Source organism: Lipotes vexillifer, unplaced genomic scaffold, assembly GCF_000442215.2.
Source record: "Lipotes vexillifer unplaced genomic scaffold, Lipotes_vexillifer_v1.1 scaffold240, whole genome shotgun sequence".
In the NCBI taxonomy this organism is placed as follows: domain Eukaryota; kingdom Metazoa; phylum Chordata; class Mammalia; order Artiodactyla; family Lipotidae; genus Lipotes; species Lipotes vexillifer.
Window position 1 is genome coordinate 1,696,297 of NW_006797481.1, and position 26,775 is coordinate 1,723,071.

Consider the following 26,775-nt stretch of genomic DNA (forward strand, 5'->3'; position numbering starts at 1 on the left):
AAGAGTGTGTATACAAAATGGGAGTCCAATGAGGTCACCCCCTCTGAGGTCTGCCACCTCTTCGAGGAGCAAAGAGTCACACCAACCACTAGGCTTCCTATTAGCTACAATAAGAAATCCAGAAAACAGCACTGATGGTTTTTCTAAGTGGACATGGCAGCTCCCTGCAAGGCAACCTCTGACCTGTCATAAAAAAGAGAAAGAGAGCAGATGAAAATACTCACCAAAGCCTAGAGACTGGGGAGGATTCTGTGTCTGCCAAGTAGTAAAAATCTGTAACATTATAAGTACATCTTAAGCAAAAGATAGTAATACCCTCTGTCAAAAAACTTGTCTAGCACAGATGGGACATCAGCCTCGCATTCGACAAGGCAGCTGGTGGGCAGACTTGTCAGGAAACGCATTTGACAGGGAGGGTGAGCCTCTGAAAGAAACACTTTTGTGGGGCCTGGCCTCTACTCTTTGTGGTCCAGCAGTCTTCTAGCTTGAGTTATTCACATAAGACCTATTTCTCTCCCAAGTTCAAATGCCAAGAGTAGCTACGAAATTGTGCTGCAGTCCTCAGTTAACAGTTTGAAAGCCAGGATTAAGGTTTTCCCACAGGGTTTCACTTCTTACTGCTTATAATTTTTGAAGCCCCTTGAAGCTCAGCACCGAGTCTTTGGGAGAACAGAACATGTCTTAAAACCACAGAGAACTTGGGTGACCCCACAAGGATGCAGATGGAGACCAGATAGAAGCGGGCCCCAGGTGAATACCACCCCAGGTACCTCTAAACAATGCCAGCACAGGAATCCCTGACAGTAAGGAGATAGGAATCAATACTGCAGGCATTCCTCCAGCTGGCACCTACACTGCCTCCGAAACAGACTCACTTAAAACAAAACATGACTTCAGAGAGGAAGAACAAACTGGGACAGGAAGTGATTCCAAATGGATGCGTGACCTTAAATAACGGGAGTGACTGGAGCACCCTACACCGTCATGCAGGCTGTGCCCCTGGCAATACTAACCTCAGAGGGCACTTTAGGAAGCATGCCCAGGAGCGTGCTTTCTCTCAATCTCCCCCATGACTCCAGAGCCAAACCCTCTCCATGAACCAATGTGTTCAATCTAAGTCTCCTTTTTCTTTTCTCAGTGCTGCTGTGACAAATTACCACAAACCTGGTGGCTGAAAATGAAAGAAATTTCCTCCCTCACAGTTCTGGAAGCCAGAAGTCCAAAATCAAGGTGTTGGCTGGGCCACGGTCCCTGTGAAGGCTCCAGGGGAGGCTCCTCCCCTGCCTCTTCCAGCTGCTGGTGGCTCCAGGTGCTCCTTGGCTTGTGGCTGCGTCACTGCAATCACTGCCTCTGCCTTCACGTGGCCTTCGTCCTTGCATCTCTAAGTCTCAATGTTCTTCTGCCTTTCTCTTATAGGGACATCCGTCATTGGACTTAGGGCCCACCCTAAAGCCAGGATGATCTCATCTTGAGATCCTTAACTTAATTACATCTGCAAAGACCTTTTTTCCAAATAAGGTCACATTCACAGGTTCTGTGGGCTAGGACTTGGACATATCTTTTGGGGGGCCATTATTCAACCCACCAAAGTCTCCAGTAAACTAGAGGGGAAAATGAGTTATTTATTTAAATGCACGTGGGCTGTGAACACCTTGTTGTATTTAATCACCTAAAGCCCAAGACACTATCGTGTTAGAGGCTGGCATGAAGGTCAGCTAAGTGTCCTTGAACAAGTTGCTGAGTCTGTCTAAGCTTCACTGTTCCTGCACACAAAGTGGGGACAACCGGACCTGGCAGGGCTGTGGCACAGGTTGATGGAGATCCACTTAGCGGGCCGGGCACCTCTATATTGTTGACAGGCCCTAATCTCTAGTGACTCTGAGCAAAATGCCCAACAACCACTCTGCAGGAAAGGCCGTCCAGTTATTCCTTGATCCAGCCACTATGAGGGTGTGTATTAGGTACTTAGAAAGAGAAAAGATTAAGGTAACAGGCTCGCGAAAGCTACACAACGATCAGACCTGTGGGGAATCAAGGACTCTGGGTCATGAGAGCAGGCTGTCCTTTCCCAGGTGGTCACCTGTGGGGCTGGTTCCTCTCCAATGATCCCAGAATCACCAACCTAAATATACAGCCTGCCACTGCCCCTGGACTCCCCAGGACACGCGTTGTGTCTCACTTATCTTTGTGTCCTCAACACCTATCACAGTCAGTGCCTGGCACCTAAGTCACTCAGTAAACACTGATGGAACGAATGAAGACACAAACCAGAACACTCTGGGAACCTCAGCCCTGAGACTAAACAATGCATGGATGACTGGGGTTTATTTGAAGCATGATACCAAGTACTTGACAGACACTGAATGGACTAAATAAGATAATGCACCTTTTTAACATCTGGGCCCAGCAGACGCCCCAGCAATGTCAGTGATCCCCATCTCTTATTTTAACCCTCACTCTATCTAACCAATAGCGGAGGCCTTATTCCCACTTTACACAGCAGGAACTGAGGCACAGAGAGGTTAAGTCACAGAGCTAAGACCTGGCAGAGTCAGGATTTGTCACACTTTAAAGACCTGTATGCTCTGTACTACCCCACCCTGCACCTGATTCATGTTATTTATTCTTTGCTTAAGGCTGGTCCCAGCTCACATACCCATAATCAGACTATATATTAGGGAGGGTGTATGTTCATTTATATATACACACACACACACACATACACTATATGTTGGTACACACACACACATACACTACCTTCATTGAAGGAGTAAACTAGAGAGAACACTGAGCTGAAAGGCATAAGGTCCCAGGGAACATGGTTAATTCCCTCTCACTGTCAAGTTCTGATTGGTACTGCCAAAGGGTAAAGTGTCACATGTTACACTCTGCCAAGTTCACAAAAGCAACATATTCAATGTTTTGTAAACTCCAGAGCCTTGTCCTCAGGCTCATTATTTCCTATTAAATATCTTGTTTCTAAGCCAACCAGTGAAGAAAAGTGAACGGTGCTCGACCTTCGTGTATCAACTCTTTTCTCTCCACCTCAACTCCCGAAGAAAGTGATGAGGAGACATGACCCAGGAATTAGAGTGTCCCAGCCACTGAACTTACAGGAGGAATGGATGCTGGGGAAGCTTTTGCGGCCCTCGGACACCAGGTCGGGGTCACCTGTGCAGTGCATTTCCGAGTTCATCACTCCATCTGGAAAGCAGCGGTAAAAGAAATCGGGGCGAGGTCTACAAAAGACACCATGGACATTTTCAATATAAAACGCTGCCATCACAAACAAACCCCAAGCTAACCCCGCTGTCCCCTGCTGTCCTAGCTCCTTCTGCTGCCATCAACAGCGCAGCCCGCCCCGCCCCAAAGACACTATGGGCTTAGGCAAAGCTCAGGCTTTGGGGTCCGAGAGATCTGGGCTGGAACTCCCACTCTGCCACTTACTAGTTTTATGACCTTGGGAAGGTCACGTAGCCATCCCCCACCCCAGCCTCAGTTTCCACATCTGTAAAAAAGGGAGATCAATACCTACCCAAAGGTGAGGTCCTGCAGGTCAAGTGAGGTGACTTCCAGGAGCCACCTAAGCCCAGGGCCGGCGGACTAGAGGGTAGTTCCCGCCTACACCTATGCGTCCGCTACTCGGAGGCTGCTTCCAGGACCCAAGCCTCTAGGCTCCTCGTGGCCCTGTAGCTTGAATTTGGATGGCCAACTGCCTGCCCTTCCTCAAATAGCAGTCTCACTTAAGCTCACTAAGAGGACCTGGAAGCCCAGCTCCAAGATGCAGAGCACACGGTCGCCAGGTCGGCACCTGGGCCAGGTTGCGGGGGAGGCTCTACAGGGAGGCGGTTACAAGCCGGCCCCGAGGCCGAGCCTACTGCCACAATCACGGATAACGTGTACTGAGTACGTACTGCATACCAGACCCAGCACTAAGCACCGCCCATGGGTGCATGTTTTTTCAAATTTTATTTCCTTTTAAAATTTTTATTGGAGTATAGTTGCTTTGCAATGTTGTGTTAGTGTCTGCTGTACAGTAAAGTGAATCAGTTGTATGTATACATAGATACCCCTCTCTTTTACATTTCCTTCCCAGTGAGGTCACCACAGAGCACTGAGTAGAGCCCCCTGTGCTAAACGGTAGGTTCTCATTAGTTATCTATTTTATACATAGTGGTGTATATAAGTCAACCCCCATCTCCCAATTCGCCCACCCCTCTTTCCCCCTTGGTAACCGTAAGTTTGCTCTCTACATCTGTGACTCTATGTGTCATACGATTCTTATGACAACCCTGGGGCAGGCCCTCGGACCTCCTTCATTCCACAGGTGCGAAAATGAAGGCTCAGAAAGATTACACTAGTGCCCAAGGTCACACACAACCAGTAAGTGGCAAAGACAAGCTCTGAACCCCAGCAACTGGATTCTTGTGCCTACACAGCTCACCCCATGCTTGTCCACCCCACTCAAGTGTGGATTCTCACACAGATGTGTGATGGTGAATGACTTCACATTAATTCAACTAACCTTTGCCGAATGCCTGCCGTGGACAAGGTCTTGCTAGCACTGTAAACACAATCCCCCTTTTCTGTACGTACTGGGTTACAGTTCACACAGACTGACTCACTGGTCCTCCAGTTCTGGGATCTGGGCCCAATAACAATCTATCGGTATCTGTAACATATCGATTATCAGTAATTTACCAGAACGCCTGGCTTACTGTCTCTCCCCTATGTGGCTAGTGTTCCTCCAAGTGTGGCTATTCACCTACTGAACCAGAACCTCAGAGCGGACACGGCCTGGGAATCGGCGTTTTATCAGGCCCCACAGCAACTCCAAGCCTGGAAAGTTGCAAGGACACTGCAGCCCCCCAGCCACGCACTGCCCCACCTGTATCCCTCTTCTGCCCCCTCGATGCCGGGCCAGCACCACGCACCAAGTATTTACATGATCACTGATACTGAGGTTCCAAGAGGGGAACCAACCTGTCCAAGGCCAACAGCTAGGCAGGGCCAAGGTCAGGTCCCGAATTCGGGTCTTTTGACGGTTCTTCTCTACAGAGATTAGCTCACTGCCAGAGCGGCTGAGGGAGGAGGCAAGATAAATGGAGAAGAGAAATCACTTCCCAGGGGAGTAAGAGAAATGTGCCAGGAGCCAAAGCTCAAATGCCAATCCAGATTTCTTATTCCAAAGAGGACGATAAAGAAGAAAGCTTATATATTTTTTGGAGGCCAAAACTGGCAAGTGAGTGGGTGTCTGGTGAGGCCCTGGAACATCAGTGGATGGACCAGAGATGCCAGCAGTGGGCTTTGGTCCACAAGAAAGTATAGTCAGTGGATACCGCTTTACTATTGATGCCCTGCTTTCTGAAATACTGAGTTCGTAATTCAAAGGAGAGGAAAGATCTATGCTGAGGACAGAAATCTCAGAAGGACAATAACTTAAGGGAAAACCAGAAGAGCTCAAATTTGCCCCATCCAGTGTCCTGCGCTCAAGGCTCCTACATAGAAAACCCTGAGAATCAAAGTCACTATTTGTTTCTTTTCTGGAACTTACCTTCCCACTATTAATTTAATAGTGTTTGTGCAGACTCCATTCAAAGCAAGAGCCAAGGACACGGCTACAAAACAAAACCAACAGACAGAAAAATAACCAGCGGGCTCGCAAATCAAAACCATCATCATCATCGTTATCATCATCATCACCATCACCTCTGTTCCATCATACTACTGTTTAATTTATGACCATAGAAATATGAGCGAATACTCTAAAAAAGGGAGGCAGGTTTGAGCAGCTAAAGGAAAATGTAATTAGAACAGGACTTTGGAGAGTGACTCATAAAATTCCAAGCCCCTGTGACATGAAATTGATCTCTCCTCCTTGAATGAAATTTTCAATATCACTGAGAAGCCCATCTATCATGCTCTGGCCTGATAGGAAAAGATTTAATAGGACAGCATGTAGAATCCCTTTTACTGGTAGCAAGAAACATAACTTTTTTATTTCCTTCTGGCAATCTTCTCAGACACAATTCTAATCAGAGCAGCTGCTGGAATCCTACTGCAAGTAGGATGTGCCCACTCAGCCATCACCTCCTTGTTGACCCGCGTCTCCTGCTGACGGCTCTGCACTTGTTATCAAACAAATCACCGTTTCCGAGAAGGTGAAGTGTCCCCAAAACCTCGTTTGCTTTTGAAAAGATTTGCCCAGGTGGTGCTTCCTGCCACCTAAAACAGTAGGCACTTCTGGATTACATCCTTTAAAAACAGACAGCACAGGGACTTTCTCCCAGCAGCCTGGAAGGACTTTGCTGGATGAAGCACAGATCGTCCAAAGGGTGCAGATGGAATGAGTCATGGAGCTTTCCCTGCAAGGACCCTGCACCTCTCTCCTGTGTTTATCAAGACTGCACAAAGGGCAAGTCAATGCGATGGAAGGCCAAATGCTCTGCATAAGCAATAAAAACCTACTGATGCCCCGTTCCACTGCTCTGTTGAATAATAAAGCATATGAGTTACGATTTCCCCTTGGCAAGTATTAACTGTTCAATACTAGCTGAGATTTACATAAGAAAATAGCAGTGGAGGGCCATTTTCGGAAAGGAGCTGCCGGGAGCAATTCATGGTCATCAAGGGAGACAAATGTGTTATTCTACAAACGGAAAGTACTGTGAACAGTCAACAGTCACCGAGGGCACAGGCCACTGAGGTGGAGACAGAACCCACCCGCTTTTAACAAGTCATGGGAAGCAAAGAGAACGGGAGGGACCAGTTCAAATGAACACCTTTGTCAAAGGGAAACTAATCCCCTAAGTGCGGGATGGGCAGCAGTGCCATATCTGACTGTGGCAGCAAAGGAGGGATGGGCCACCGGGGGTGGAGAGCAGAGCATGAGTCAGCAGTGCGGCACCACCTTTAAAATACCGAGCACGCAACTGGGGTATATAAACTGGAAGCAAGAGTGGGGGCACTTGGAGAGATATGATTACATTCTGCACGCACAGACCCTTCCTTCGTAAAACGCTGGCTTCCCTTCTTTCTCACAAGCTCACAGCACTGCTGAGAGGTCTCCTTTGCAGAGAGGAGGGCAAATTCCCTGGGCCATCTTCACTGCAGAATTCTCCCAGAGCTACGACAATTAACAGGCTGTGAAATAGCCCTGAGATGACAGGGGCTTTTCTTGTCAGGGCTAGTCCAGCGGGCTCACTGTTGTGTTTTCCCAGAGGGGCCAGACTCCCTCGTATCCTGGTCCTAGCATGGCCTCTGCACAGAGAAGGTCTCTGAGAACAAGCATCACTAGCTGATCTCCCAATGCCCTCGGGGAACTTCAGAGACTGCTATTTCAGTCCAGAAACACCATACACGTCCTCAACCTCTGCACCGGCTGGGTTTACTGGAGCACAGAGCAGTTCTCTGAAAAGCTTCAAGTAGCTGAGCTAGAAAATGTGTGGATGTGATATAAGCACCAACAGCTGACAGCTTCGCTCTCTGATCCAAAAGCCTGAAGGAGACAGAAGAAAGTGGGGATCTGGAACGACAATACTTAGGGTGGGAGTCATTGCAGCCTTCCGGAAGTGAAATGAACTGATTATTTTGTTCATCTGAATAGCACAACCCCCAGGGGGACCAAGATAGGGGACCTCTCACTGATACCAGAGGGAAGGCTGGGCTGAGATTAGATGCGTGACAGGCTGGCCAAGCAGGAAATGAATGGCGCCAATCATGGGGGCAGGGGGTGGCTTGTTGATTAACAATAACCCAGCGGGCCTGGTTCCTAAGGGCTGTGTTTACAGCATCCCACAGCACTGCAGGCTTGAGAGAAGAGTCCAGAAAGACAAGCCAGACTGTGTCTGATAAAGAAATTCAAAGCAGTGTGTCATGTGAGTTGGCCTGCAAGTGGCCTATATGGAGGGCACTCCTGCTTATAAGCACCCCAGAGGATTAAGAGGGGCTTTTGTTCTTGTTACTTTTGTTGTTGGGAATTCAGCACCACAGTCCTTTCAAAACAGGGCTCTCCGTTTTACAGACCTGGCTGTTCTGCAGCCAAATCTCTTAGAGCCCGATGCTGGGTGGGGCAGGCCTCACTTGTCCAAGAGCAGATGCACAAAGGGGGCTGCTGTGGACAGGCAGGGGAGCTCTGGGGGTTCGGGTCTGCTCAAGATGCCTGGGTAAAGAAGGGACCTCAGCACTAAACCACCCTCACTGAGAAAGTCCTGCATCCCAGGTAGCGGTGGAAAAGCTACACCTAGTTTTCTGTCCTTGGTTTTTAAAGATCACTCTCCCCACCCCCTACTTCCAAGGCTTCCTAAAAGCAGCAATTTAAAACAAACTGTGTACGATGGATAGTTCTTCATCATTTTTACAAGGCAGGCTCTCATTTATCTAGGCAAACAGAACATCCAATAACTCCGCCTTCTCTGTTAACATATAGGAGGCCGGGTATGGGGTGCAATTTTGAGATGTCATCCTAAGGGAGATTTAGCGGAGAATGAAAGGTCTAGGGAAAGTAACTGTAAGCTACTCACTGCCATAACAACAGCCCAGCTCCAAAAGCGGGCAGTAAATTATAACCATAACCATGAAAGACAGTTCCTACCCACAGTCACATATCTCGGGACTCCATGTCAAGGGAGCGACTAGAGTAACAAGTGAAGCAGAGGGATTTCCAGGTCAACTGAGAGGGCTCCTAAAGGGACATTTGGGGGACCACAGTGATATCTGTCCAGATGCTCGAGCCACATGTGGGAGGGCACCTACGCCCTTCCTGGAAAACCTGACCTTTCCACCACCTCAGCTGAGGAGACAGAGACCATGTGACGACCAAAGCTTCAAACCACACTTAAGCAGCCAGGGGTACACACCTGACTTCAGGGAAGGCATCCACAGGCTGGCCAGAGACTCGGGACTTTTGTGTCCAGGCTTGAGAAATGAGTCGAGCCAGAGTCTCCACCTGGGAAGTCTAGACCACGAGATGCAGTGAAACTTCGAGGTGGCACTGGAGCTGAACGGTCACACAGGGGTGGGCCAGGGGCACCCACCACTGCGAGCCCAAACCTCACACAGACCGAAGGTGCAGGCAGGCAGCAGAAACGACGTCCAGACAGGAGACTGAGGCAGGGAGTGAGAGGGGAGGGGAGGAAGGGCACACTGCAGAGAGGAGGCCATGAGGCGGCAGGGGTGCCTCCACCCCTCGGGGCCTGGATACCTGTGCCGTCCCCACGAGGCTCCTCTGTCCTCTGTCCTTCTGTTCCCTATTCCTGGATGTCTGTGCGATTGCTTGTTATAGCCCTGTAAGCAAACCTCTAACTTATCTGATGTAATTTCAGAGGAATTCTGTTCTTTTCAACTAGACAGAGCCTAACCAAAGCCTGATTATGTAAGAATGTTCCCTGTCCCTTTACTGCTCTGCATTCCCTAGATCTCACCCTCACCCCCCTTCCATGGATCGCTACATTTTCATTTCCTCAAAACTCAGTAATTAACAAACATAACCTTTACTTAAGAATCTCATATTTCCAGATTTACTACCTAACTGAACGGTGAGCCTATACAACACACCAACAAACACAATGTGTGTGACGGACGGGTTGGGTAAATTTAACGTGTCATGTCAAAAAATAAACCTAAATCAGTTTTCGTAACCATCAAAAAGCTAAAAACCTGGCCTCCAGGTGGTTTACTCTGGTTGCTAAACAAGCCAAATAGTTTTGCTTTCTCTTAATGCTGTCATTTACTCAGTCTTTTGATTAAGATGCAGATCAGAAAAAACATGGGTTTAACCCTAAAAATGTCAGACTCATGTCCCCTTGCAGATATGGCTCAGCTTGGGGAGAACTGATAACAATGGTGTTATAATCAATGGCAAAGACTGGAGCATCCTTTACATAATAACAGTTGATTAACTGCCAAAATGTCCCCAAACTGAAGATGAGTTATGGAGTTTGTTTCCAATTTATATTATATTTTACATTTGCTTTTGCACATTTTTGCCTCTAGCCAATGGTGATTGGCCAAGGAGTCTGTGGTTGATTTTTGAATTGCCCTTAAATATGGGCCTATTGGCCACAAATGTGGGGTTGGACAGTCAGTGGTGACAAAGTTTCAGATTCACTTTCCCTTACAGACAAGAGCTGCCCTTCTGGTGTGCGGGGGAAGCACAGAGCTCTGATGGGGAGCCTGACACTCACTTTCAGCACAAGGGGCAGCAGCAATGGGCTGACCCTGAAGACAGGGCACTTACCCGCCGTGCACTGGTTCTTCCTAAGGGTAAAAGTTTACCTTGTCTTGCGTTTCCAAACTTAATTTGACGAAGAGGAAAATCAGCTGGGTGCAACTGAGACTTTCAAAATCTAGCGACCTAAATAATTAAGTTCAGCCCCATCCCTTAGAGCAGGAACTGTGAATACTCTACCTAGGAAGGCTTCCTTAATTTCAGTCTTGTCTGTTCGCCGGATAATTTTCACCACACAAATAACAGCCAGAGGTGTGAGGAAAGAAATTGCCTGGAAGAAATAACAGAGAATCCCTTATGAGGACAGCAGTTTGCTATCAGAGGGCTGACTGACAACTTGTTCCAGTTAGCTTTGTTTAGACTCACTAGCTGAATGATCTTGCTGGACTGCTGACCTCACACGAAGAGGGTTTTATATCTACACTTACAGAGCTCACAGGCTTGAAACAGTCAGGGGCCTGATTGTGAGTTATAACTGATTTGTAATTGCTGGGAGCCACGTTTCAAGTGGTGGCTTTTTAAACAGAAAAGACCAGTCCATAATTATAATGACTCATCGTTGCCAGTAACCCTCCTCCCGTCCTCGCCTGCAGAGGCGCGGAAGGACCCTTGGCCTCCATCCTCAGCACTCTGGCAACATGGGAGCACATGGGACTTGCTTAGAGTCGACTGATTCATTCCCCTTTGGTGTTCTTTTGTCGAATATTCATTTCCACGGCAAAGCAGAGGTTAGTCCTTTTCCATGAAGTCTCTCCTCTTCCCTTCCTCCATCCCCTTTCTTCCCCTGGACCAAAGCACTTGGGAGTGCAGTAAGCGCTTAATGAACCAAGCTGGTGGGATTCAGATGCAATAGACACTCACTACTGCACCATCTATGAGGCAGGAACTATGTTTGGGTACCGTCAGGTATTGGAGTCTCTTAAATCCTCATGCTAGCTTTGTGACAATTCCTTGCCAGGCTTGGGGACTACATGATGTGCCCAAGGACACACAGCTGGTGAGTAGCAAGTCCAAGCTTTGGAGGTCAGGTTTTCTGCCTCTCGTGTCTAATCTTTAGTCAGCATTCTATAATTAGTACATTGTTTCCAACATTCCAACAATCAAGAAAAAGGTATTTATGTTATTTCCTTATGATTATAACGTCTCAGGATAACAATCAAAAGGGATTAAATATCTCACAAATCTACAATTGGCTCACAGATGGTGGTGGGAGCGGTGAGGTGTGTCACTATTAACCAACAGCGTTCCCACTCTGGGAAATCTCCACCTGGGCTCTGATCGGTGTCACTCTTTGGAGAGGGGCTTTCTAACAAGACTAAGGCATGGCTAGAAGATACTCTCCTTTTTTAAAAAACAGAATTCATCCAAATGCACACAGTCTTTCAAAATAATTTCAGATGCCCTGCACACTTGCTACAGCCAGACTGCCAGAGCTCAAAGCATCTTGGGAACTCCTCTTTGGGAGCTGTCTTCAGAGACAGTTCCTGAGACATGAAAACGCTTCTCCTTACTGACTGGTTTCTTTCTAACCACAAATGGTAGTAACCAGCTTGATGAGCCTCCTTATCGGCAGTGGCCCTGAATGACTTGGCTATTAAAACGCCACATCAGGGCTTCCCTGGTGGCGCAGTGGTTGAGAGTCCGCCTGCCGATGCAGGGGACGCGGGTTCGTGCCCCGGTCCGGGAAGATCCCACATGCCGCGGAGCGGCTGGGCCTGTGAGCCATGGCCGCTGAGCCTGCACGTCCGGAGCCTGTGCTCCACAATGGGAGAGGCCACAACAGTGAGAGGCCCGCGTACAGCAAAAAAAAAAAAAAAACGCCACATCAGTAAGTCCTGTCACCATGGAGGGTATTCAGAAGACTGTGACACAGCTCTAAGGGCAGCTGTACAAGAGAAGATTCAGAAATGAGGCAGAGGATTTCCCCAGGGGCGACTCAAAAAGGCAACACTTGCTTGTGAGTTAAGAGTTCCAGCAAGTCTGTGAGTTTCCACGCGTGCCTGGGTGGCTCTCACACCTGAATACCTGCCGGGCTTGTCACAATGCTGCGTCCCTCAAACACTCATTACAGGACAGGTCTGGGAATCTACACTGTGTAACAAGCATCTCAAATGATGCTGGGGACTGAGAAACACTGCATCAGTTTTGACTCATACATTCAGTGTTTAGAGAGCAATGGCCGAAGCCCCTGCTTATGTAAGTCCAAAGTTACGGTCAAGGTCAAAGAAGTCCTGAGCTTTCTGTTTCTTCTCACTCTGGGCACCAGAGACCAGCTACCACCCCCAAACAGGAGAAAGCAGCTCACTGAACAGTGAACAGTGCTGCAATGACCCCACCGACAGTCAAACCTTAAATATGAGAATGGAGAACTGAAGAAAACACTGTAGGACAATCCCAGCTGGCACAGTCTGAGGTTAGACAGAAATGGAACCACAGAGAAAATATGAATCGGGAAGACTTTCCCTCCAAGGCTCCAGAGGCTACCTACAGGAGATGATCCCGAGCAGGACTGTGGTGACCAAACAGGAGATGGGGCGCCGTGTGGGAGACCGCGGCTCCAAGCCCAGGAGTCGGAGCCGGGGAAGGCATCAGAGCTGCCCGGTGGCTCCAAGCTCACAGCTTCAAGGCCAAGGGGGTCCCTCTTAGCAGTGCTTGCTGCCTCAGCTCTCCCGCTCTTAATTACATCCCCACCCAGACTCGCCCAACCAGACAGCACTTTAACTCTCCTAGGTAGATGCACGTTGGTCTGTCTTCTAGAACCAAGGACAAACTGCTTCCTGGGCCAAGGCTAAGCACCAGGAGGGCCCGGGGCTTTCCATCTCACGAGCTTCTCAGGTGAGGAATTGCAGCCACCAGGCTAGGGTCCCAGCCCCCGCCCAGGCGGCCACGACAGAAATGCCTGCACGTGACTGTCAGGGGTCTTTCTCTGCTCCTCTCATGCTAATGACATCTGGGTTCTGGTCTCGCTCCTTCTTCCTGGAAACGTATCTGCCGTATCCTTGGGCAGCACAGTCCTCAGATCAGGACAGAGACTTACTTATATTTACCACCTGCTGCCCCCAACTTTTTATAACTCTCTTTCAACCAGAAGTTGGAATTAAGAGAAGAGCCCCAGAAGCCAACACGTTAGGAAAACAATTTCCTCAGGGGCAAAAGCACCTCTGAACCGAGTGAAAGAATGAAGAAAAAAGAAGCACTCCACTTTCACTCAGCAAACCGGCCTGAGTTAAACCGATGCCCGCCCCTTCCACGTTCTGACAAACGCCTTTAGGAGGCACTGTTCTGCTGCCCAAGCCCATGGAGGAGATGAAGATGGACACAGAGACACGGCGGGGCGGGGGAGTGGTTACTTCTACCTGCAAACAGGTGTGGAGATGGAGGACAGAAAGGGACAGGCAAAATTTCCCCTGGGATTGTTTCCCTTAGATTAATGTCTCCATGGCTTAAAAAAAGTTGGAAAATCCTTGGGAATGGCCCAGTGGGAAGACAGTGAATCGTCTGTGCTTATTAAATGGGACCTGAGAGAGACCAGGACAATGAACTCCAGCCACTCGCTGCTTCAGGATGCACGGAACATACTGACCCTTCTCTGTGCTTGAGTTTTCCCCACCAGTTATGAGAAAAGAGCTGCTCTTCTGAAAACTCACTAATGACATGGTCTGTTACAGGCACTTGGTGTAAATTAACTCATTCAATCCTCACAGCAACCCTATGAAGCAGGCTCCTTACTTAATGGATAGAAAACTAAGGCACAGAGAGGTTAAACAACCTGCTAAAAGTCACACAGCTAATAAGTGGTAAAGTGGGAATTTGCACTCAGTCTGTTTAAATCAAGCTCTGTTCTTCTAACCCGTGCTGTAGCAGTTCTCACCTCAGAAGCAAGAAGCATTAATAAAGCATGGTAAACACCTTTTCTCTGGAGCTGGAGAAGGAAAGAATGGGGCTTGTTTCCAGGAACATGGATAAGTCATAGAAGTGTTAGTGGCAGCTGTCATGGATTAAGCACCTACTATGTATTAGGGCCTTTCCTCACATTGTCTAATCCTCTAGCTACTCCGCTGGGGGAAACATCCTCCTTGTACAGAAAACAAAACTGGAATTCAGGAAGATAAGGGAACACAAAATTGCATGCAGCTACTGGGACCATGACGCTCCAATCTGGGCTACCGTGCTACCTGGGTTGGAGTCCTGAATCAGAGTGATCAGCTTAGCCCAACAGCCTCATCTTACAGATGGGGAAACTGAGCGTGAGATCACCTTGTATCAAAGAACATCTTGTAAACTGCTAATCAAATGTGCTACACAGCACCCACATATCAAGATAACATATAAAAGTCATTAAGCAGAGCCTGGGATGTGGCTGGTTTTGCATGATGCTCTTCCACAGGCAAGGAAGCCAGAGCTCTGTGGAGCTAAATGAATGTGGGGAGCAGACTCGGATCTAGTAGAACCAGGCTCATGCCCCAGCTCTGCGACCTTGAGTATGTCACTTAACCTATTCACCTCTGAGTCTCAGTCTCAGTGTCCTCATCTATCAAATGGGTACAGTGATGATATACATAGCAAAGCATGGTTGCAAGGATTCAAATTCACTGAGTAGTTGTTGAATGCTTCTTATAGATCAAACCCTAAGTGAAGTGTTGTAAATCTATCACCCTATCTGAAGCTCTCAACACCCTGGGGAGGGAGGAAAGTGGTGTTAAAGCCCCCTTTTACAGATAAGGAAACTGAGGCACTGAGAGGGGAGGTGATTTTCCCAATTCACGAAGCTAGTAATTAGCAAAGCTGGGAGTGGACCGAGGCAGTCCACTCTAGAGCCCCTGCCAACTGCTCACCCACGAGGCCCAGCAGAGAGTTAGTTAGTATCCAGGAAATTCTGATTGTTGTTCCCAGGGAAACCTGTGAACAGATGACCAGTGCCAGGATCCTGTAACCAGACATATGGGAATAGAGCACTTTAAGCTCCAGCCCATCTGTGCAGGGAGGTCAGGCGCAGGGAAGAGCCCTATTAGCCCAGGCGCCTTGCCCGTGCCCTACAGGACCAGTGTCTCCAGCAAGGGCCCTGCCTTGTGCATCCACCAATGAAACCAACACAGGAAGTGCCGTCCATCCCGGCCATTGCTACACGCAGACAGTGGGTAAACCTGGGCACTGATACAAGGCATTGTGTGGCCAGCATGCTTTTGGGAATCTGCCAAGCATGGAGCAGTGTGTGTGCAGGGAAGGGCATGAATGTGCCAAGCACTTTTAGCCACCGAAGGGGCTGAAGCCAGGGCACCTGATGTTAGGGTGCTAGCCAGAGAAGAGCTTGTCCCTGGGGTTCAACCACATCAGACAAAACAGTGGGCCCAAAGTGCCCTAATTCCCAGCATCTGACAGAAAGGTGTGCTGCGCGGTGCTTCTAACAACTCAGGACAAGCAGACGCCTGGGAAAGGCCCTGCTGTGGGCAAACAATTATAACCAGTCACAAAGCCGAGAGTGAAGACTTTTCAAAGGTGTCTAAAAATTAAACTATCACAAGCCAGCTTTGTCTCCTTTCCTTCCCTCCTCCCCGCAAATTGACTTTGTTTCCATCTTCCTTAGAAGCATCCTATTCCAGAATAGAAACCCCTGTTATCAAATCAACACAATCTCAGTGATATTCTACAGAAGTAAATCTTCTGGACATATCAGTATCGTGGCCAGAGCAAAACGAGGGGCAAAGGACAGGTCTTGGGTGCATTTTTTTTTTTTAAGCCAGGGAGAGAAATTGGGAAACACTTACCATTCCTTCAGTTGCCTACCTGAGTCCTGCCTGTCCTTCAAGGGCTTTCCTGTGATGCTGAACCTTCTGACTCATGTTCATGTCTGTGCCCCCACTAGACTAGAAACCACACCTTATTCAGCTTCGCACCTCCACTACCCACCGCTGGGCTTGGCTCGAGGAAGGTGCTTCGTAACTTTCTGCTGAATGAACTACTAATTAACTTACCTGAAGTTGTCCACAATCTGCCTGGATCCCTGCCACCCTCGACGCCCTGCAGCACACAGCACTCCAAGCAAATGCCTATTCGTGGGGCCCACGCGGCCCTGGCTCTGCTGTGTCTGTGCCTTTACACCTGCTCTTCTGTGTGTGACACACTGCACTCACCACCTGGCCACCTCACCTGAGCCCCCAAGGACGCAGCACAGGCGAGCGGCTCCAAGGCCGTCTGCGCTCTGACTGCTGGCATTCAGATCCTGGTCCAGCCACTGATGCTTGTAAACCTTGGATAAGCTGTTTAACCTCATGACAGTTTCATTTTCTCCACTGAAATGATGGGATAACGAAAGTACCAACCTCAAAGGATTCTGAGAGAATTCACTAAGATGCTGTTTGTAAGATGATGAGCGCAGTGCCTGCACTCAAGAGATGCTGCCTGCGTTGTTACTACCATCATGAGAAGAAGGAGGGCGATAATGAGCATCCCTAAAAGTTTACCAGAGCCTCTCCGCCGGCTCTTTCCAGATTCCACTTTGCTGTAGAGTACCGTGTCCCCCAGGAGCCTGCAGGGGTCCAATCTGATTTGACCTCCCATCACCTGCAAGCTCCTATGGCTTTCCTCACCCACATCCAGCTCCTGGGAGTGTTCTCTGGACACACAAAGACACGACTACTACAGACCACAAAGAGTACTGAAAAGCAACACCCAACACCAAGGGAGTCTTCCTACACCAAAAAGTAGGCTTTCAAAGATGACCTGATAACCTCCACACGCTCAGAAAGGAAGCATGACCTCTTTTGCATAAGGAAGCAGCTGATGGTTGGGAACACGCAGGAAATGTTAAGTCAGGACTCAGTGTGTGAGAAGAGTTCTCAGCCTGCCTCTCTGGTCCACAGGAGCTCAGAGTCATCAAGGGAAACAAGCTCCTGGAATCAAACGGTCCAACCACACCCAACTTTCATGTTGACAGATAACAGTCACCTCAGCTGATGGTGCCAAGGACAGAGGAAATGCCAGCCAGGGGCTTCTTGGTGATGTCATTACTCCTCACTTAATTCCCTAACATTCTGATATATTTTTGTGACATTTGAACAAGTAGCTCCTTTAACACACACACACACACACACACACACACACACACACACACACACACACACACGCATGTGCGCGTGCGCAAATAGGCACAACTCCAGAGACACTGATTTCCCAAATAAAGAAACATCTGGGTTATAGCAGCTGCCTTTAAAAGAACACTTTGGGGGCTTCCCTGGTGGCGCAGTGGTTGAGAGTCCGCCTGCCGATGCAGGGGACGCGGGTTTGTGCCCCGGTCCGGGAAGATCCCACATGCCGCGGAGCAGCTGCGCCCGTGAGCCATGGCCGCTGAGCCTGCGCGTCTGGAGCCTGTGCTCCGCAGCGGGAGAGGCCACAACGGTGAGAGGCCCGCGTACCGCAAAAAAAAAAAAAAACACTTTGGTTATTAGACAGTTAGCAAGTTTGCCTTTACAGTAAAACATTCTAAACAGAAGGAGAGGAGATCCCAGGATTCTGTTTATGCATTAAATAATGAAATTGGAGCTTTCTAAGGAAACCAAGCTATTTTTTAAAAACAGTGAAAATATGTTCTATTACAAATTCTTCTATAAACACCAGAAGGTTTAAAAGGATCAAAAGCAGACAAATGATGTCTTGTATTAAACTCTTAATAAAACCCAGAAGAGGGCTTCCCTGGTGGCGCAGTGCTTGAGAGTCCGCCTGCCGATGCAGGAGACGCGGGTTCGTGCCCCGTTTCGGGAAGATCCCACGTGCCGCGGAGCGGCTGGGCCCGTGAGCCATGGCCACTGAGCCTGCGCGTCCGGAGCCTGTGCTCCGCAAATGGGAGAGGCCACAACAGTGAGAGGCCCGCATAACGCAAGAAAAAAAAAAAAAAAAAAAAAAAAAAAAAAACCCAGAAGAACAAACCTAATTTACGTGGTGACAAAGCATTTTTCATCTTGTGTTACACATATTCTAAATGTATCTACTGCTTTCCTTGTGTTATTATGGAATCGTACTAAATCTTGTGACCAAATGAATGAAATTCATCAACTACTATTAACAAAACAAAAGGTTGAACTTATTTCATTAGGAGACTAGAGGGTATGAATCAGTGTTTGTGGCTGAATACCCCTCTATTCTCCAAGAATCACAGCACTGAAGAACTCCTTTACTGCCTCCTTCCCTTCACTGCCAGCATGCAAATGTGCTCCATCCTATTTGTGTCTGCGGCCAGAATATTTGTGGCGTTTTTATCTAGACTTCAAAACAATCCATTGTTCACAAATCTAGGACACAGCCACAAATTTCTCACAATATCCCAAATGAACATTCACTCCAAATTGGGTTTTACAGTACACGAAATGTGAAATCTTTGAAAACGGAAACAAGTGATCAACAGAAGCTTCCCCTATTAAAACCATGGAGTAAACTAGTTAGACACACACTAGTTACTTTATTTCTAGGATTTATGGAAGATTTGAGTTAGAGCAGAAATGGAAAAAAATCTGATTTTAATACTCAAGTGTAAGGTAATACCCTACTCACAAGCACCCTACATTTTTCAATTACCCCGATATTTACAAAACTCCAGTTTATTTTCCAGCAGAAAAGTAATTATGAAAAAGCAATTACAATAATACTGTGATGCTCATGCAGTGCTCCGGGCACTATGGGATGTTTGCAGACACAAAGAACTTTCCAATCATCACCGATGAACAAGATTTCCTCCACAAAATCAGAGGGATTTCTTTCAAAATGCAAAAATATTCCTCATGTTCTCTATAAAAGCTCTGGAACAGTCATTTAAGTTCCCAGAGGCAAGACACACAATGGCTGCTCAACAGGAATAAGCTTCAAGCTACAAGGTTGCCCATCCAGAAGATGCATTATTGTTCTGTAACAAGAGGGAGCTTCAATATTTCCTCTGCTACAGAAAGGCCTGAAGGCAATTCTCCAGGAGCCAGTGAGCTCCAGCAAGGAGACCTGGACAGTCGGCTCCTGATTGCAGGGCAGCCTCCCGGCTGCGAGCAGGGCTCAGAGCTGGCTGCTCGGATGTGAGTCGTGGCTCTGCTGCTCTCTAGCTTGTATGGCTTTGGGCAAGTTCCCTCACCTCTCTGGGATGCAGGTCTGCACCTGCAAAATTCGGACAATAATGACATCTTCCTCGCTGGGATACTGGGTGGGACTAAATGAGTTAATCCTTTCTTAAGCTGTCAGCCGAGGACCCGGCACATAGTAGACGAAGAGTAAGAGACTGTAACCGACAAGGGGCAGAGCGAAGAGGTAAAAATGTCCCAATATATCCACCAGCTATTTGGATGCCTGCCCAGGACCAGAGATGCTGTCAGGGGTGAATTACACATAGTGGTCTCATCACTGGTCAACTGACCAGCAAAACCCAGAAAAGTGGTTACCTGAGTACAGCTAAATTGGGGTTTTTTGAAAAAACAGACGGAGCAGGAAACTCTGTTCAGTAGTTGCTCATCTTATTTTACTCTAAGTATTCGGAAAAACTCGGGTTTAGCTCACGTAAGCAGGGCCCTTCTTTTCCAAAGCGTCGGGCAATTGCTTCTCACATGACCAAGCGGCGACCATCCTGATCTGGAACTGAATTTTAAGTTGATGGGCAGCTCGCCTCTTTTTTTTTTTTCAGGCTGCTAGCCATCATCAGCAGGGGTTGGAAATGCAGAAATGAAAACCCATTTGGTTCATACCTGGGAGAGCGGTCAAATCAGCCACGAAATCATGGTACTTACAAACATGAGGCGGGTAGGTATGTTGTCTGACTGCACCAAAGGATTTTTATAGAGCCAGATCTCCTCTGGCTGGATGACTCTCTGGAATGGATCCAAGAACTCCGTAAAACTGAAACGAAACAAAGAAAGAGGCGTGAGGGCTGAGCACTGGAGAAGGTGGCTCCTGCACACGCTCAGGCGGACGATCTGGCCTCTGGGGGAGCGGAGGGTGGGGAGGACAGACTGCCCGGCTGATGGTTCTCGGCCAGTTCCAACTGGGGAAAGATGGAGGTAGTTACCAAGACTGTAGAATCTTCTGTCGCCACCTGCCGGCTAGGACTAATTGTGGGCATGAGAGAACGGCTGTGAGGCTGACATACAAAGACTCTAGAAACTTGGGGACCCAAAGTGAACTGGGAGTTGAAGTCCAGGATGGTGGCTCAGACTGGGGCAAGGCCAGGCCAGCAGCACAGTCTCTGGGAACGAAATGGACGTGAGTTGGAACAAAGGTGAGGGAGCAGCAGGCAGGACCAGAGGAAGAACCGGCGGTGTTCTCCCCTCCGCGTTCCCCCAGACGGCACCCCGCCACCATCAGCACCACCAGGAGGCAGACTGAGCTTCAAGAGAAGACAGAAGGTAGAGACAGGAGAGAAACACAGAGGAGAGGAAAGAAGGAAGGGAGAGGGGGATGCGGTGCATTCTGGGGCTGCTACCAGGAAACCGGACAGCTCTAAACAGCCACCTCCTCATCTCGTCACCTCCCGGCCCCTCAAACATCCTGAGAGCCCAGAACACCCAGGCGGATGAAGAGAACTGCCACCAAGAGAAAACCTGGGGTGAGGACAGACAGAGACTCCGCAGGTCTGCTTTGTCAGCTCTTGGCCGTCAGGCCGCCTCCCAGCTCTCCAGCTCAGCTCTCCACCTGGTGAATTCAGTTCAGAATGGCTTGAGATGTGGCCGGAGAGAGCACAGGGGCCAGGTAACTCAGGGCTTGAGTGCCAGGCTAAGCAATTTGGCTTTTGAACCAATGATGAATTCGGCAGAGAAGTGTAGAATGAAACTCCCCATTCCAGATAGCGGCAAAGATGGGGAACTGCAGCAGAACAGAGAAGGGAAGGCAGAGAGAGTTAGGAGGTTATGGCAGCTGTCCCAGCAAGAGACGGCTGCAGAGTGAAGGGAAGGGCAGGACGGAATGGAAGAACGTGCACATGCGAGGTGGGTGGTCAAAGCAGATTCCAAGGGCTCTTGGCTTGGGCTTCCAGGAAAAGCGGTACCATCACCAGGATGGGGAGGACGCGGGGGTCAGCTGTCCTCTCGTCTAGGGAACCACACCCAGGTGACCAACAGTCTGGGTTTGCCCAGGACTCTCCTAGCTTTAGCACTGAAAGTCTTGTGTCCCCGGAAAAGCCCCAGTCTTAGGAAAAACCTAGATGGTGGGTCATCTTAAAGCCATCCCAGCCCTGGGACAGAATCAGGGGTCTCACAGCCTTGGTTTCTACCCTTTCCCTTTGTGTGATAATGATTTGTTTGTATGTCCAGCTGCACTGGGAGGGTGTAGAGGCTGGGGGTCACTCCAGGGCTGTGTCCTCAGAGCCCAGCAGGATGGGACTCTCAGTGACTACAGAATGTGATGTCTGTTCAGGACTTTGAACAGCTGCCACAGAAAACACCCTCAGTCTGATCGGCCTCACGCTGAATCCTATCATGCACCTACCAGAGGCCTAAAATTCAACCTGTCTTCTGTGTCTCTCTATACACACCCCTCCCTCTTCCTCTGTCTCTCTCCCTTCCTCTCCTCCCAGTGGAGGTTTTAAGTCCTAAAACTCTGTCCCTCCGTCCGTGTATTTATGTAATTTCAAGAAGAGAGCAGTGCCGGCCCCTGACTGTTTCGTTCAGCACTGTGTCCAGAACATTTCTACTGCAGGATCTTACTGCAAGTGCCCTGAGATCCCGTCGTTGACGTGTAAGGTAACTTCTGCTAACGGCCCTCCAAGCCTCCTCCAAAGTGAGACACGGGGGAGCATGCCGTCTGGGTGCTGGGAAACCTGCTCTCTGCCCCAGCTCTGCCATTAAGCTGCTCTGGGCTTCAGAACAAGCCACTTCTCCTCACTGGGCCTCAGTGCCCTCACCTGCAACACGGGAGGTTGGGCTAAGCCAGAGGTGACAAATGGAGATGGGTCAGAACCACTGGAGACACCCTACCCCAGACCTACAGTCTTGGTATGGACTGGGCCTGGTATGTGGATTTTAAAACACTCCCCAGGTGACCCTGAAGGGTCCAGCACTGAACGGAATGATCCCTAAGGGTCTTGAGCCCTTGTCCTTAAGGAGAGGAGACTTAAGAGGTTTAGCTCTCCATGTTAACAATTCTTCCATCTGCTGCAGGACAGGCTATGGAGTCAGGTCCATCCACGTTCAAACTCCAGCTCCGGCTGTGCGGCTCTTAGTGAGTTCCTTAACATCTCTGAGCCTCAGTCGTCCCATCTATAAAATGGGCACTCCTTAAAGTGTGGGAGTAAAATTAAAATGAAAGAATATAAAGTACCTGACAGAGCATGAACAGAAAGCAGCATTTTATCACCCTTATCATTTTACTCTTGCCTCCATCTGCAAGTTTTTACTAGACAGTTTTCAGGCTTTCTTTTGGGGGGGGGGGGGGGGAGATTCATTTTGTAACAACCTACTCACTGCGCCCCGGTGTTTTTAAAACATTTTAAATATAACTAAGGAAAAAATTTTGTTTTAGAGCTGTTTTTGAGAATATACTTGTAAAAACCAAAGCTTCCACAATACTCCAGTTACTCTGGCTGCATAGCAAATTACCCCAAAACTTAATGTCTGAAACCAATCATTTTGTTTTGCTCATGATTTTGTGGATCAGAAAACTGAGAAGGGTCCAGCTAGGCAGAGTTCACTTAGAATCTCTCATGTGGTCACAGCAGTTAGATGTCAGCTGGGGCTGCATCACCTGCAGGCTTGATGGGGCTGGACATCAGGATGGTCTGTCACGTGGCCACCGTGGGTGCCGGCTGTTGGCCAGGAGCTCAGCTGGGGCTGCCGCCTGGAGCACCTCACATACTTCTCCAGCACCGCAGTCTCAGCGTAGTCAGAATTCTTCATTCTGCTGGCTTCATCCAGATTGCGGGTTCCAAGAGGACCAGGCAGAAGCTGAATGGCTTTTCTGACCCAGCCTCCGAAGTCCTGTGGCATCACTGGGTTACACAAGGTCAGCCCAGATTCAAGAGAGGGGACCCTACTCTACCTCTTGGCAGGGGTGTGGCAAAGCCCGCATTACAGAGAGGCAGGTAAGATGAGAGATATGGCTGCAGCCACCTTCCAAATACAGTCTGCCACCCACAGGCTGTCATCACTGTAATGGTCCTGCAGCTCCCACTCTCAGAGGCCCCAGAGCCTTGATTCCTGTGCCCTCCCCACACAGCTGGCCGCAGGGACAGGGAGCTGGCGCACCGCTGAGCACTGTCCTCCCTCGCCTCCTTGGTCTCCCCAGGGACACTATCCTCGTGGCCATTTTTTAAAGCCTCGTGTGCACCCAGCCTTTTGCACGATTCCTCACCCCACCCTGAGTGGCTGCAGCCAGAACACATCTGTCAAGCAAATTATATCCTTTGGGAGCAGCAGTGCCAAGAAAGATAGATGTCCCTTGTCCAGCCATGCACCAGCCACAGGCGTCAGCTTCTGAGAATCCAGATAGTGAGGCAGCTACGCAGAGGACATGGGTCTCAAAATGCAAACAGGAGCAGAGATGGACATGTGGTGGAATGGAAAGCTCCGGAAGGTGTGTTCCTAAGAGAGGGCATGCCAGGCCTGGAAACATCCTTCCATGAGCTCTCTGTAAAGTGATTTGGAAACAAGGAAAAGGAAACCCCGCTTCCACATGAGGAGTTCAGGCACGGGCTCTAACTGCCTGCTCGGCGGGGCTCACTACACACTGAGGACCCCCCAGCAGCAGCACGTACGATCAGGGCTTCCCGAATGTTAATGTGCCCGGGAACCACTTGGGGGTCTGGTGAGTGAAGATACGGCAGGTCCAGGGACGGGACTGAGGGCTGGCACCACAACAAGCTTCCCGCTGATGCTGACGCTGCTGGTCTGTGGATCAAACCTGGAGTCGCCAGAGGCCAGGGCAGCAGCGTAACCTAGGAGGGAGCTTGTTAAAAATGCAGAATCTTGTGCCCCAGCCGGGATCTACTGACTCAGAATCTTCATTTTTAACAAGATTGGTGTGAGCGCTACAGCTGGAGACACAGAGCTCTCGGGGAAAGCCAGCGCTTCCCAACTTCGGCCATTTAAGAACCAAGTTGGCCGGTGTTGCCTGATCCGCTCTCCACCTGTACTGGGATTTTTCTTCAGACTTTGTAAACTAAAATGAGGTTATTCTAGAAGAAACTTCATGACACTGCTGAACTATGAAATCAGGATTCCCTCTATAAACAGCTGGTAAACTTCATAATAAATACAATGAAAACAAAAGCATGCTCTTAAATTCTACCTTGATGCTTTTGCCTCTGGGTGGAGGCCTGCCTTCCCTGTGAGGGTCAACGAGACCTTCCGTGATGGAAGGAGAGGAGGCGGGGCACACGTGCCCCCTCCGTGGTGTCGAGTCAGGTGGATCACATCCATGTGTAATCTAAATCCACCTTGCAAAGCCCCTACAATCCTCTCCAGCACCACTTGTGTCACAGGAAAGGCAGAAAAAAGATGAAAAACAAAGGTGACAACTCAAAAGCACAGCAATCTGGGGCCATTCGGTAGAGAAGAAAATAGCCCCACTGGTCTTAGTAATGCCTGCAAGCATCAGCATACCCCAGGCCAGTATAATGACCAACATCCTTGAGTTTTCAAGAGAAGGCTGAAGAAAGTGTAGCAACTCCTTGACCACTGCGAGGTTTGTAAAACCACTTTGCTTACTTTCATTTCCAATAAATTCACTGCAGAGAAAAACATCTCAGAAAGGGTCTGACAGATCCACCGATGCAGAGCTCCTCATAGTCTGAGGCTGAGAATCAAAACTGTCCTCACTGTGAATGGCATTTCCGCATCACTGCAGACTCATGGAAAAAAGGAGATTTGGTGTGACAATCAGTACTCCAATGACGTGGCTAACTGGCCCAGTTATCCATTTTCACTCCTGATAGGCTGAAGAGCACAGAAGATTCCTAAGACTTCATCAGACTTGATGACCAAAAGTAAACAGAAAGGAAGAGCTCTATGTGAGAAGGAAATCTAACAGGTCAGAAAGTATCATTTATTAATTGTTCCAAAGAACAGATGCTAGTTAGTGAGACCACACAGGTGTGAAAGCAGTGTTTACTCCACTGTTACTGATAAACTCTGATTCAGCAGCCAGGGCCAGTCCAGCCTCAAAATAACTGACTTCTTCCCCCATCAAAGGCATTCACTGAATCTTAACTATTGTCAACAATACCACTGCACTTAACTGAAATTCCAAACTAAAATAAAATGTCTAAACTGTATAGGTCAACATGTTTTGATGTGAAAAGCATGGAGTTACTACTAAAGGAAACAGATAATTTTCTTTCGTGAAAATGATAACTGCCTGACGTCAGGTAACTTGCTGCGGGATTTTGATCCAAGACATGCTCCTTTCAATTTCTTTGCTGTTTTAATTGGACAGTTATCTTAATCTAACATTATCTTCATTTCAAAGTTGGGACAGTGTTACTCGTTTTCTCCTTCGTTTTCTGATGATACAGTTAGAAGAATTTGGAAAACATACACTGAAAATTCCGACATTCTTCTGACTTGATGCCGAGCAATTCTCTCTTCAATGCGTGCATAGCTTATGCATGGCATAGATGCTTTAATCCTCCTTAGACCAGATTCCAGAACTTAAGTGAGCAGAAGGCAAGCAAAAGCAAGCAATTTTCTAAGACACAGGGAGAACCCACCAAAGTTAACTGAAACAGAAAAGAGGCAGAAGGAGATCTGATGCTGACACAGAGTGAAAAGCAGGCAGAAGGCTAAAGGAGAAGTAAAGGCACCGCCAAGCAGATAAAAAAAACGTCCTGGTGTTCTCAAGTAGGCAGCCAGTTATCCCTCCTCCCCAAATCACAAACACACGGCCTGTCGCCCTTCTGTGGTCCCCTAAACCTCACCAAGGAGAAGTGGATGCAATTCCACCGTCACGCACTGCACCATGGGAGGCTCCCCAGGCCCAGCCGGGCAACAAATAAAAACATCACTTTGCCCACTGGAGGACCCCCAGACCAGGGCCAGCTAGGGTAGCATTTAGAGTGGTGACAGATACACACCACGCTCACACACGCTCACAAACACACATACACATGCACACACACACACACTCTCTCCTGGTGGCCAGTCCTGTTTGCATAGCTCACCCTGCCCTTAAGCAGCCTAGGATACATGTCTGCTTATAGAGGAAGGGGCGCAGTAGGGACAGACAGCAGACTTCCATCTTTGCCTATTGCTTATTCACTCAACAAACATTTACTGAGTGCCTGTGATGTACCAGGCACCGTCCTGTGAACCCTGGTGTATAAAACACATACAGTCCCACCCTCATGGAGATTACAGTCAAGAGTTGCTAAGTGCCACCTGATTGAGGAATGAGATGTCAAGGTCTTTAGTTACAGGTATCAGAACTCTGACTACACAGAAGCTCGCCACCCCACTCTACTTTGGGGGGCCTCACTAGTTAGACCCGTGAGATGGCCTCCAACCTGGAACTGCATGTGAGGACCCTGGGCCCCTAGGGATGTTCCAGGGTGTGAATCTGTTACTGTCCACCTGCTGAACGTAGCAAGGGATTCA

General features: G+C 48.7%; 1 protein-coding gene across 2 annotated transcripts in view; it reads right to left on the reverse strand.

Annotated features, from left to right (window-relative positions):
• The window catches only part of PLPP4 (phospholipid phosphatase 4), a 118,954-nt gene that overhangs the window by 51,984 nt on the left and 40,195 nt on the right, over positions 1–26,775 (reverse strand). Inside the window, exons 2-5 of one of the 2 annotated variants that reach the window (XM_007469564.1) lie at positions 19,984–20,092; positions 10,409–10,499; positions 5,555–5,618; positions 3,115–3,239 (exon numbers count right to left, since the gene is read on the reverse strand). In XM_007469564.1, coding sequence (XP_007469626.1) covers positions 3,115–3,239; positions 5,555–5,618; positions 10,409–10,499; positions 19,984–20,092 — 389 coding nt within the window. The remainder of the gene's footprint in view (positions 1–3,114; positions 3,240–5,554; positions 5,619–10,408; positions 10,500–19,983; positions 20,093–26,775) is intronic. The other variant, XM_007469565.1, reaches the window with a different exon arrangement.